Source organism: Ursus maritimus, unplaced genomic scaffold (genome assembly GCF_017311325.1).
Source record: "Ursus maritimus isolate PB19 unplaced genomic scaffold, ASM1731132v1 scaffold_8, whole genome shotgun sequence".
Taxonomy (NCBI): domain Eukaryota; kingdom Metazoa; phylum Chordata; class Mammalia; order Carnivora; family Ursidae; genus Ursus; species Ursus maritimus.
The window spans coordinates 66,708,553-66,721,686 of NW_024426996.1; the positions used below are offsets into that span (position 1 = coordinate 66,708,553).

Below are 13,134 nucleotides of genomic sequence, written 5' to 3' on the forward strand. Positions count from 1 at the left end.
TGAGTCAGGCACTGAGCTAAGCTGCCCATTTGGCAATAATTTTAGTTTTAAAAACATTATGCAAACTATCTTTCCACATCACTTGTTTAACAATGTTACTCAATGAGTAGATAGCAATTGGCCTTCTTCCTCTGCTTCGATTTACTGTCCAAATTATCCATCATCTTTCTCCTTGAGTTGAGGTAACACTGTGGCCAATAGTAGTATTTGAACTGTATGCATTTTCAACCCAATCTTTCCAGATGATTATAGTACCATAAATCTATAACTTAATCCCTAAAAAATATGCTGGTGATTTGTCTGATAATAAAGAACACTTTGACCATGCACCAGCTGTCTTAATTTTTATGTTAAAGTCTACACAGATCTTATTTTACTTCTGATGGGTCCCCATTTTCTTTTCTGTAGAAGTTTTTAGGGAATCAAACACAGTCCTTAGGGTCACTTCCTGGGATTGCCTTCCATCACTATCTGCTACTACGCCCGCCTTCACCACACCCTACAGACTGTTGCTATCACTTCCCTAGTGTACTCTTTCCCTTCAAACCATTCTCCACTTCATCTTAGGGCAATTTTTCTAACTAACATATCTCATCACGCTACTAGCGTGCTCCAAATGCTTCCTTGTATAGTATTGTTATTAGGAAAGGTGATTCTTCAAGATCAGCCTTCCACTTTATGTTTAGCAACCAAAAATTGCTTTAATTTCTCAAACATATACTACCTCTAACTTTTCTGGGACTTGCCCCATGCTTTTTCCTCTGTTTATAGAGCCACCATTTTCTCTGCCTGCCAGACACAACCTCATACCCGGAGATTCCTTGATTCTCCCAGGCAAGCCAAGGTACTCTTTTCTCTGTATTCCCTATGTGTATTTTATTACTTATCGCATAGTTTTCAAATTTTCTCTTTGTGTGGTTTCAATTCTCTGTACTGTAAACATCTTGAAGGCTGGGAGTGTGTCCTTTCTTCCATAATGCCTGATGCAGAGTAGGCACTCAAAAATATTTGTTGAGTATGTAGTGCATGAAAGAGAAATGCTATTTTCCCACATGTTCTTCTTTTGTTGCAATAATACTCATCAGACTCCTTGGATTTTTTTTTTTTTTTAAGAGAAACCAGTTGGAGTTTCTCTCTTGCCTTACCACCTTAATCTCCACTCTAGAAATTTTACTATTTCTTTTCTGCCAATTTATTTATAATTTTACCATACTTATTTTCTCTTTTTAACTAATATTGTAAAATTTTGATTCAGTCTTCTATGTCTTTCTCTTAAGAAAGCCATTATAGCTTTCTGTTTAAATGATCACACATCTCAACAAAAAAGCACATAAAATATGTGTGTATACATACATATAATATATGTTACATATATAGCTTTTTTGTGAAGTTAGGTAGAAATAAAAAACATGTAAGAAAATAAATTGAAAGGGCAACCAACAGAATGGGAGAAACTATTCACAAACCATGTATTTCATAAGGGTTAATACTAAAACATATAAAGAACTAATAAAACTCAGTAGCAAAATAGCAAATAATCCAATTTAAAATGGGCAAAGGCATTAGCCATTTTTTCAAAGAAGACATAAAATTGGCCAATACATACATGAAAAGGTACTCAACATTACTGGTCATTAGAGAAATGCAAATCAAAACCACAATACGATGTCACCCCAGAACTTTAGGATGGCTATTATCAAAAAGACAAGAGATATCAAATGCTGGCAAAGATGTGGAGAAAAGAAAACCCTTGAGCATTGGCGGGAATGTATATTGGTGCAGCCCCTTCGGAAAACAGTACAGAAGTTCCTCAAAAAATTAAAAACAGAACTATCACATGACCTAGCAATCTCACTCTTGGGTGTATATCTGAAGAAAATGAAATAAGTATCTTGAAGAGATGTCTGTACTCTTATGTTCACCGCAGCTTTATGCACAGTGGCCAACTTATGGGAACAACTTAAATGTCCTTTGACAGATGAATGGATAAAGAAAATGTGATATATATCTATAACATATATATATGTATATGACATATATGCCTATATGACACACACACATATATGTAATACACACACACATTATTCAGCCACAAAAAGAAAGAAAATCCTTTCATTTGCAAAAACACAGGTGAACCTGGAGGGTATTATGCTATGTGAAATAAGTCAGAGAAAGACAAATATTGCATGCTATCAATTGTATGTGGAATCTTTAAAAAAATGCCAATTTCACTGAAACAGAGAATATAATGGTGGTTGCCAGGAGCTGTGGGGATGGGGAAATGGGAAGATATAGGTCAAAGCCTATAAATTTGCAGTTATAAAAAGAGAAAGTTCTGAGGATCTACTAATATACAGCATGGTGACTATAGTTAATAATACAATACTGAGAGTACATCTTAAGTGTTCTCACCACACACACACGAGTTAACTATGTTAATTATGTGAGGTGATGCACGTATTAATTATCTTGATCTTGACAATCACTCCACAATATACACATTTATCAAGTCATATACTTTAGATATATACAATTGTGTTTGTCAATTATCCCTCAATAAAATTTGTGGGGGGACAGAAAGAAGTTGGGAGAAAAAGGTAATAATTTTCTTATCATGAACCCATATTCTTAATAAAAACTGATTCTGTGCATGTAATGGATATCTGTAGCTTTTTAAAGATAATTATTTCACTATTTCATTCAATAGCAATTAAAGATTGTTCAAGATATACATATGGAATTGAAAATTCTGCCAAAACAAATATGAGAGCACTCCAATATTATTAGTGAACTCAATAATGGCCTACAGAGCTACGAGTAGAGTTGAATCTATAAATTTATTTTACATAATTTATCTTACACTATTTTGTTTTGGAACCATCCAAGCTGCTGTAGGGATTCCACTAAGCATGGCTACTAATAACTAAGGAAATGAGATGTTTGTTCTGAGGGAACATGATAGAGATCTTTGTTTTGTCTACTGAACAATGAATTGGCCCTCTGCTTTCTGTAGGAAGCTAAATTACGATGTCTTTTTCTGGGTGCTTATTTCATGATGGAATCATAATATGAAAACTGAAGAAAATATAATCCAAAAACATGAGGAAATAAAAATAAGGATGACCAACATTTGCATGAACAACTTCCTTTATATCAAATGACTACTCATCCTATATTGTCAGAAAGAAATCATACTATTTTGTTTTTCTGTGTTAGCACATAATCAGAGCTGAATTATGGATTTATGTATATATTTTGATGGTGGTTTATTTTGATGCTGGGGTTGTTTACTTAGTGACATTTCTAGACAAAACTACATTACTTGACAGAAGAAAAGCTAGTTTCTTTATGAGATTTGGAGGCTACATACCAAATTTCTGCTATTGGAAGGATCTCAGAACCAAATATGTAAATGTATTTCTAATTCTCTACATCAAAGTAGTTATGTAGAGTGATAGCTCCATATTTGAAATTAGGTTTATGTAAAAATGTAACAAAATTATTTTCTACAATACAGAAGAATTAAAAGGTTTCTGCTAACCTTTAGAGACTAAAAAGCTTCCTATATTCTGTTTCAGTAGGTCTGAAGCAAGCTTCTTTATCATAAAAAAAAAGGCCTTACCTACGATGCAAGATGACTTTTTTAAAAGTACTAGGTCCTAAATACTTCTACTGGACATAGACTATGACAGTGCTGTCACATCAGTTAGCCTGCAAAGTACAAAACTGTATACATACAAAATTTAAAGCCAACAGTCATGCTATATGCTAGCTAATTCTGCAAGTGGATTTGAAGTTAAGAAAAATATCAGGAATGTGTAAAACTGCAAAATGCTAATGAGTGCTTCAGTTGTTAACAAGTGCTCTAGTAAAACTGTCAATTACAGTAGAACTGCTCGAATTTTCCCTGTTATATTTTCTTAACTCTACCTATTTTCTCTTGCACCTGAGAACTCTGTTAAGTTGGATGTATCTCTAAATTTTTAAATACTTTGATAGTGAAACAAATGTTTTCACAGTGAAAACAATGTCACTTTGAAATTATCAATGCACTTTTTATTTACCAAGGCAAACTCAGATTATGGACTATTTCTTTCACCAAATTACATTAAAAATGGTATCATTTGCTTTACTTAGTTTATGCTGCCTAGATAGTAAAGTCAAGGTAATTTACATATACTACAAAATTAGTCAAACTGCATGCTGCATTTATTTTAAAAATTTTTTTTCAAACTTTTGGCATATGAGAAGAAAATCAGCCAATTACACAACATGATAGCTGTCCTACTAGCTGAGACAATACTAAATTCATGATAAATAATTAAAAAGTCATGCTTGATTTCATAACTCTCATAATAATCCAGTATAGAATGTGCAACCTAAAAACATGTTAAATCAGGGTGCCTGGGTGGCTCAGTCAGTTAAGTATCTGCCTCGGCTCATGTCATGATCCCAGGGTCCTGGGATCTAGCCCCACATCGGGCTCCCCACTCAGGGGGAAGCCTGCTTCTTCCTCTCCCACCCCTCCTGCTTGTGTTCCCTCTCTTGCTTATCTCTCTCTCTGTCAAATAAATAAATAAAATCTTTAAAAAAATAAAAACACGTTAAATCAAATCGAACTACGGTATCCCTGCCTATGGAAGGTCAGATGACTTTGCCCTACAGTATGTGGGCTCAATTTGGCAAGTGTTATTTATTAGAATTAAGGATTCAAAAATTTGGAAGGGGCAAATACAGAAATAGCCTGCAAAAAGGTTGAAAGTAGATGGCAAGAGTGTTTGTCTAAACAGAAATGGAGGAAAAACAAGCACTTTAGAAGTTATATTCAGCATCATTAATGTAGGTTGTAATAAGATATACCATTCAAGAGCCCTCTTTTCTTTCACTTCTTTATGCATGCAAGTGATCCAGAGGAAACAAAAGAAGCAAAAGTACTCCCAAGCCTCCCATCTAACCTCCATCATTGTGAATCTCTTTGAAGAACCTTCTTTATTGCTGGCAGAGCAGAGGCAGACCAGTAGTTTACACAACGATGAGCTTCCTTTCCACTTTACCTATTTGAATAGGAAGCCCAAGAAAATGTATTCTAGCTTCTGAGAATTTCCAATCCATCTCTGAAAACCTTGAAATAACCCTCAGAAGACCTGGACTGAGAACTTTGCTACCATCTTTTCCCTCCCCAAATTTGAACTTCTCCCTGAACTTCTCTCAACAAATAAAAGAATCACACGGTTTCCAACTTCTGAGCCCTAAGCGAGGGCACCAAGAGGGAAGGCAGGAGGACATAAGAGTAAACAAGATGTACTGCATTGTTACAACCTATGTTCTTACTATTTTCCATGATTTATGGAACTTCTGCATAATGGTCTGAACAGGTGATATGCCACAGAAAATCTATAACTAGATTGAAGAGAACTAAATGTCTACTTTATAACAATCCATCATCTCGTATTCAAATTTTATATCTCAAATGTAATTTAAGAAATTAATTCTGAGGATCTGTTATACAGAGAATCAATTTGCTGTTAATAATTCTGTTGCCATGGGCCAGATTCAGTCTTACAGGTAAGACTTGCCTCAGGCATTCCATCTTTAACCAGCAGAGTTCAAAGCAGCAGAGTGCTGGAATGATCTCAGTGGGGGCAACAGCTTCTTGCTTCTAAACTTACTTTACCTTATGCTATACACATTCTATTTTTTCCTCTTTATCTTCATTAGTCTGCATTCCTTTGTCACATTTTCTGTTTACCAGGAAGAATGGAGGCTTGGAGGCTCTCTAGATTGTGTGCAGCGGCCCCCTTGCACTTGTCCCCAACACCTGCACGCTGTCGGTGCAGAAATGGTGAGGAAAACAGACAGCCCTGCCCTGAGTTTGCAGTCTACTCAGGGTAGTCTGACATTAATCACAGTATCAAATTACACCATGGTAAATTCTATGCAGATAAAATCCAGGGAGATATGAGAATGTGTGACAGAGAAGAGGAGAGACGACGCTGTGGTAGTTGTAGGTAGAAAGTGATGTGAAACAGCTCTCGCTTTTGTACACATTCTTGTCCTTTAATGTCTGTCTTTATGCTCCTCCTGTGTTCTCTTCATATGTAAGTTTCTCAAAGTCTCTCTTGCCCTGTTTTTGTGAGTATCGGTCAGCCTTTTCTTCTGATTTTTTTCAATTCTCTCTTTTACAATATTCCAACAAGCCCATGCCATGTTTACCTTTCTTTTCACAGCTAGATCAACGAGAGAACATGAGCTCTGGAATCAGATAACTCTCAGACTGAGGCCAGTTTAGCCACTTCACGACTGAAACACTTTAAACAAGATTGCTTAACATTTCTGGCCTCATTAAAAAACAAAAACACGAAAAGCCAGCCAGCTGAAGTTGTCAGTCTTTGAGGATTTGAGGTAAATGTCTATTGGCTTCATTACAGAAGAAGTATGGCCTTAGAAAGAAGATGTCTAAGACTTATCTGTAGGATGATTGAATCAATTAACGTATCTAAAGAAGGAGACTACCTAGTAGATACTGACTGGGTCAGCCTAGAACAGAGAAAAAAGGAGCTCTCAGACACCTGCAGAGAGTAGAATCCAAGCCAGCATGGGGAACAGGCAAATTTAACAAAGAATTTGAAGTGTTTATAGCCTATTTTAGCCCTTTCCATTAACTGTCCTATTAATTTTCTCTTACTTACTGTACGCCTGAAAAGCACCATTTTTTTGTTCTACAGGGAGAGAAAAGGCTGTTTCTTCAGTTTTTATTTTTAATTTCATTTAATATAGCTCCTTTTATTATTTTTAAAAAATATTTTATGTTATTTTTATTTTAAGTAAACCCTATGCCCAACGTGGAGCTTGAACTCACAGTCCTGAGATCAAGAGCCGGACGTTTCACTGACTGAGCGATCCAGGCACCTCCAGCTCCTTCTAGAGATCAATTTGCTGTAAATGCTTAAATTAACCACGTACTCAATAAATATTTATTTTCTATTTATCAAGTGCCTATGAGGTGCCATGTACTAGATTTGTTGCTGGGTATTCATTCAGTGGAGATCGGAACAGAACCAGTTCCTGCCTCTGCCTTCAATAGAAGCTTCAGAGCTTCTACTCCAGGAGGGAAGACAGATGTTTAAATGAACACACACAATATTATGTATATAAATATATAAGTAACATATATTATAAATAAACATATAAAACAAACTGTAATATTTCAGTGCAGCTAAAATAAGACTCCTAGCCTACAAATGAGATGACAGACCCTGGAGCATAGTAAGATCACCAGGATGATGAGGCCTCTTGGAGAAATCCACCAACATGTATCTAGCATACGTTCCTGCATTCGTTTTCCTATTTTATTTAATTCCCATAAATACCCACATCAAACGTCAATGAGAAGATCATATGCTATAAAGTGTGTACAGCATCCAACACTGTTAGATAAATGCTGGTCTCTTTCTATCCCTTCTTCTATAAATTATTCCAATTCTAACTTTAAAAGAACGTTTCCCGTCTATCTTAACAAATAATTGAGCGAGTACCAGCAGTGTGAAATTACGGTCGTAAGCACAACGCAGAAGAAAGAAAAGGATGAGTCAAGTTTCTCTACCTAGAATAATAGGCAGTACGTCACTCCTACATGTAGCACATACACACTTTCTTTTTGTTAGAATGATATTATGAGACAGTGGCAGGAATAAAGGAATATCACACATAGGAGGAAATCAACTCAGCAGCATTGAATGAAATGTCTGATAAACTGCAGTAAAGCAATTCTACTTATAATTTATGGTAAAATCCAGATTAAAACTTGTTTGAAAAATATGTAGGGAGCTTATAATTTTCAGCTCATCGTGTATTAAAAAAACGGGAATCTATAAAAATGAAAAAAGATGTTGTATTGCTTTCCTTCCGTATTTGATCAATCTTACTGATGTTCTTTATACTAATAAAAATAAAAGAGTAATAAAAGAAATGAGTTACTAAACTAGTAAGTTATGCCACTATAATGTATGGTAATGGGGTATTTTGTTGGAGTTGAAGATCAATATGATTTATTACCAGATGCTCTACTGATAAAGCTGATAATGTAATAATCAGAGAAGTGAAATTCACCTAGAGCTTCACACATGTTGTCATCTCTACTTATAAATTTAATTTATTGTAGCTTTATCTGGTACACCACCTCCTCAATACAGGCAAACCCGACGGGACATTATTATTTAGGAGAACTTCTATGTTACTAAATTTCATGATAATACAAAATCTATAGAGCATACAAAATAGAAGGAACGCTCTGTTGTAAAAAATGAAATAGACTACATGAGATAAACCACTTTAAATGTGACACATTACTTTCGGTCTGTTATATCTACAACTCACTGTTCTTTTGTCCAACCCACGGCGGTGTTTTGTTCTTTCCTATAATCAGAATTTGATCCCACCCACTCCTGTGTCCAGGACAATCGTGCTCCCACAGAGATCTTACTAACTCTCACATTCTCATCTCTTCTCTCTAAACCCACTGTCTCTGACTCCCTAATGATGGCAGCTTTCTGCATCTTTAAATCAATCCAAGTCTGTCCTTTACAGTGACAGCTGTCTTTTTTCAAAATACCCTTTCTCAGCTAAATTAAGCCCCTTTCTCTCTCACTCTGGCCCTTTGCTGCTCTTACTTAGTTCTGTTGGGTTTCTCTTCTATTGCTCTCCTCTCTACTGACCATTTCACGGAAATAACCATCAACTTTTATTTTATAATATTAATTACTCCAAAATCTTTGCCTCAAGGCCTTGTCTTGTCTAAGTTATTATAGTCTGTGTTATTTTACCACCTCTAAAAATCCCATTGGCAACTCAGGATTTCACACATTTTGTTCACCACTATCTTCTTTCCCAGTTTTTGTCCTGTCCTTCAGCCTCTTCTGTACAATGATAAAACCACCAGTTTCCCATCCCTCACACTTGAAATTCTGGCATCATCTTTGGTTCATTTTTCTCCATTAGTCCATCATCTCACCAAACGCCAAATGCCATGAATTCTGTTCCTGTATTAACTACCATATCTGCTCCCACATCATCACTCCTACTGCTACTTAGCTCCTGCTCTTATGACATCTCCCCTCCATCAACATGATAGCCACCTAAGAAGGCCTCATGCCTGGCAGTCTGTCCTTCTGACAACCACTGGCACACAGCTGTCAGATTAATTCTTGAAGATTCAGATTAAAACTTCCGTATTCAGGGGCGCCTGGGTGGCACAGCGGTTAAGCGTCTGCCTTCGGCTCAGGGCGTGATCCCGGCGTTCTGGGATCGAGCCCCACATCAGGCTCCTCCGCTGTGAGCCTGCTTCTTCCTCTCCCACTCCCCCTGCTTGTGTTCCCTCTCTCGCTGGCTGTCTCTATCTCTGTCAAATAAATAAATAAAATCTTTAAAAAAAAAAAACCAAAAGCAACTTCCGTATTCAAATGCATTCCAAATAGAGACTTAGGTCCTTATACTATACAAGGCCCTCCATGAATTGGCCCCAACCTACCTTTCTATTTTTATTTTCCTGTACTCTCTCAGGTTCCAAAAGCCACACTGAGCTCCTGTTTGGTTGTATCTTGCATTTCCATTCCTATTGCCTATGCTTCTGATGTTCTCTTCATTTTGAAAGCCCTTTCCTCATTTTTGCATTTCCATTCCTCACCCATCCTTCAAGGCCTACCTCAGACGCAACTTCTTATATGAGGGCTTCAACGATGGAGGTATCACTATGAATAACTACTAGATGCAAAGCACATAAAGCTCTACACGTGTGATTTCATTTCCAATTAACAACCCTTCGTTTCAGAGGAGGAGGCTGTCTCACAGAGGATGAATAGCTTGCCTGCGGTCTCACAGATGGTGAATGGTCGTGGGCCTGCGGGTCTTACTAAAGCTTGCTGGCCTAAATTAACCACTGTAGCTTGGCCTCCACTTTACGCCTCTGTATAGCTACCTTGAACTGCATTTGTTCCTCTCTTACAACATGTATTAATTTATACCTCATTTCATAGCTTTTAATTTGCGTGTCAAATTTGCTAGTCACGTGATGGACGATCTCTGGAAAATTCATGCTACCTTTTCTATAGTAAGTGTTTACTTAATAAATGCTCTCGCCTGGATAGGTGAATACACTATTCCCTTATTACAGAACTTACTATGTCTTTCTACTACCTAGTTCATCATATGTTACAGCTTCTGATTAAGATAAAAGTCCTTCATTAATCTGTGGCTTTAAAATTATATGGAGATGTCTTTTCTGAGGCATTATTTTCCATGATGCCCCAACATGCACCTGTTACTCTAATTAGGCTCAACTGTACGATCTCTAAAACATGATGTTCCCCACAACCTCTGTCTTTCATTCCTGATGCTTCCCTTTTGTGGAATGCCACCTGCCTCTTCCAAAACCATATATTATTCTTTTTCCAAAGGTCAGCTAAAAAATACTTATAAATGCCTTCTATGGGCAAAATTAAAATTTTGATGATGATAATATTATTATTATGTGCACACGTTATTTCATGTTTGTGTCAAATCACAGATTCTAGAGACTCTACAGATGATCATGTCTTACCCTGCGAAGCTCTAAGCGTACTTTTAAGCACCTATTAGATACTTTAAATAATGTGAGTGGGCCTTGTGAATTAAAGGGAGTCTCATATAAAGCAAATTAAAGCAGCGAACTGACAAAAAATTAATAGTTTTTGAAAATAACTTAATTTTTGTGCCTACTCTGTAGACTTCTATGAAGTTAGTCTTATTTTATCATTTCAACCTAAAATGCCCAAAACTATTTATTTAAACTTTAAGAATTGGCCTCTAAACCAATAACAGGATAGGCTGAGAGCTTAAGAGGTTCTGTCTTAGTTAACGGATATTGAAGTAAAGATTTTCCCTCATGCTTGCTTCTCAAGGTGGGAAAAGCAGTTCATTTTACATCTTACATGACCTTGTCTTACCCACATGACTTATATTTGGCAAGAACAGATGCACACAGCAGCTGCATACAAAACAGAAATACTTTGTCAAGACAATTAATTTAACTTTGGATGGAGATAGCCATTGGCTCCCATAGGTTAAAATGCTCACCAATTTAAAACTCTTATCTATTCTGACTTTATAATTTTATCCTTTTTTCTACTTTGCAGTACACTCTACCATAGTTCCAACAGAACAGTGACATGGATTCTAACATGCGAGCTCCTGAGGAGGCAGAACTCCATCAAGTTATCTTGTTTCTACGATTTATTACCGCCGTTTGGTCCGCCTAGTATTTCCTCACTCCAAGCTGGACGTGGACAGGAGGGGCAGATCGACAGACCCAAATGGTCAGACGACGTACACCTGCTCTTATTTTTCCTAAATGACCTGACAACACCGTCCCAAGAAAAGGGACATTCAAATGCGTTCCTTTTAATTCTGCCTATGTTAAGGAAAAGAAAAACCCTAGCTAGCCTCTTCAACAAGTTATTGCATTAAGCAAGAGTCAGGCTCAATGTAATTCTGAAAGGAATTTTGTCTAAACTAACGGATCCCATTTGCCTGTGAGAAACCCAGAATCTCTAAAGAAAGTCATGGGTTGGGTCACTGTGGAGGTGGAGAGAGGAGAGGAAATTTCAGGGCACATACATTTCTGTGATGGTCTCTGGCAGATTCGTGGGGATCTCGGGGAGACCTTTCCCACGACAGTCTACGATATTGTTGCTACAGGTACAGGCAGCTGGACAGTGCAGGACACTGCAAGAAGGCGCCATAAAGGACTGGTGACCTGCAAGAGAAACAAACAGCAATGATAGTTTCCCTCCCGAAGTTGCAAATTGTGCAACACACGAGCTTATCTCAAACCACAAAGCATGTTATTGAACAGAAATGTATTTCTCTAAGTATCGGAGCATCAGATTGGCCCTATAGTTCTAAGATATATTTTAGACAGCATGCATTTATAGTTCTGGGTCAACACTCAGATGAAGCAAATGAGATTCTTAAAACTAATTATGAAAACGATCATTTTTCAGACTTGAAATAATTGTTAAGAAAGGCTAACCTCAGACCTGAAACTGGAATTTGATTCAAAACTATTCTGAGTTCCAAAAAAAAAGCAGCAATTTCAGACTAACCTAGATTTCATTTCTGATAAGCTTAAATAGAGTTTGGTCTTTATTACACTTAAGCAGCATAACTTACTCTACCCTTAAAAAAACACAAAGGAAAACAGTAACATTTTCCTCTTGGAAGGTATAATTGTTGATTCTAAATAAGTAATCATGCACCAGTAAATGTGGGGGAAATTAGATCTTGCTAAGTTGGACGTCTTGAGAGGTTCCAATTTTGCTCTGTCTTTGAAGTGCTGATAATAATTTGTAACATGCCATTCTGTGATTGTTAAATCTAGATAGTTCTTTTATTCGGCTTTGCATGGCCTACAAAGTTAGCGTAAGTAGTTACCTGCAGGTATATATTTTTACTACTCAGTATTTGGAAACAAAACTGTTTTGAAATGAGATTTCACTGTTGGAATGACGAACAACAGAATGTCGGCTGTGTGGTACGAATGGGCATCTGCACACACGTGGGTACCAGAGCAGGGAAGCCCTCTCTGATCGGCCGCGCGAGGGCCTGCGCGGTCGCGTACGCCAGGGGGCGCTGCAGGCTCCTGACTAACCCAAGCCCTCGGAACAAGCTCTCAAACTTTACAGAAAATAGTCTCAGTCTATAAAAGAAACGTGAACTTGCCTTCTTCCTCATCTAGAAAACAGGAAGGGAAAAGTGAAGAGAGAAAAAAGTGGTTAGTAACGAACTGTTAGTCATTTCATTATTTATTTATTTTTTTAAAAAGCAACCAGACCTGAAGAGAACATTCCCATTTCATGACATTACAAGAAAATTTCATCTGGGTTATAAAAAGTGTGGAAAAATACATAAAAAGTTCTAAAAGACAACAATCAATCAGAATCCTCTGCTAGTACTTCTCGTGCCTCCTTTAAGGGACTATTTGTGATGCATTATATATATTTAAAATTTTTGTGTTATTGTATTTTGACCAGACACCTCTCAAGCAGAACCAGCCCTGTATTTATAAGATATACGTTAATATGTATCAGATACTATTAACAT

The 13,134-nt window shown here is 36.9% G+C and overlaps 1 protein-coding gene across 2 annotated transcripts in view; it reads right to left on the reverse strand.

Annotated features, from left to right (window-relative positions):
• The window catches only part of SLIT2 (slit guidance ligand 2), a 344,854-nt gene that overhangs the window by 107,051 nt on the left and 224,669 nt on the right, over positions 1–13,134 (reverse strand). For both annotated transcript variants that reach the window (XM_040625101.1, XM_040625100.1), the window contains exon 9: positions 11,650–11,788. In XM_040625101.1, the coding sequence (XP_040481035.1) occupies positions 11,650–11,788 (139 nt within the window). The remainder of the gene's footprint in view (positions 1–11,649; positions 11,789–13,134) is intronic.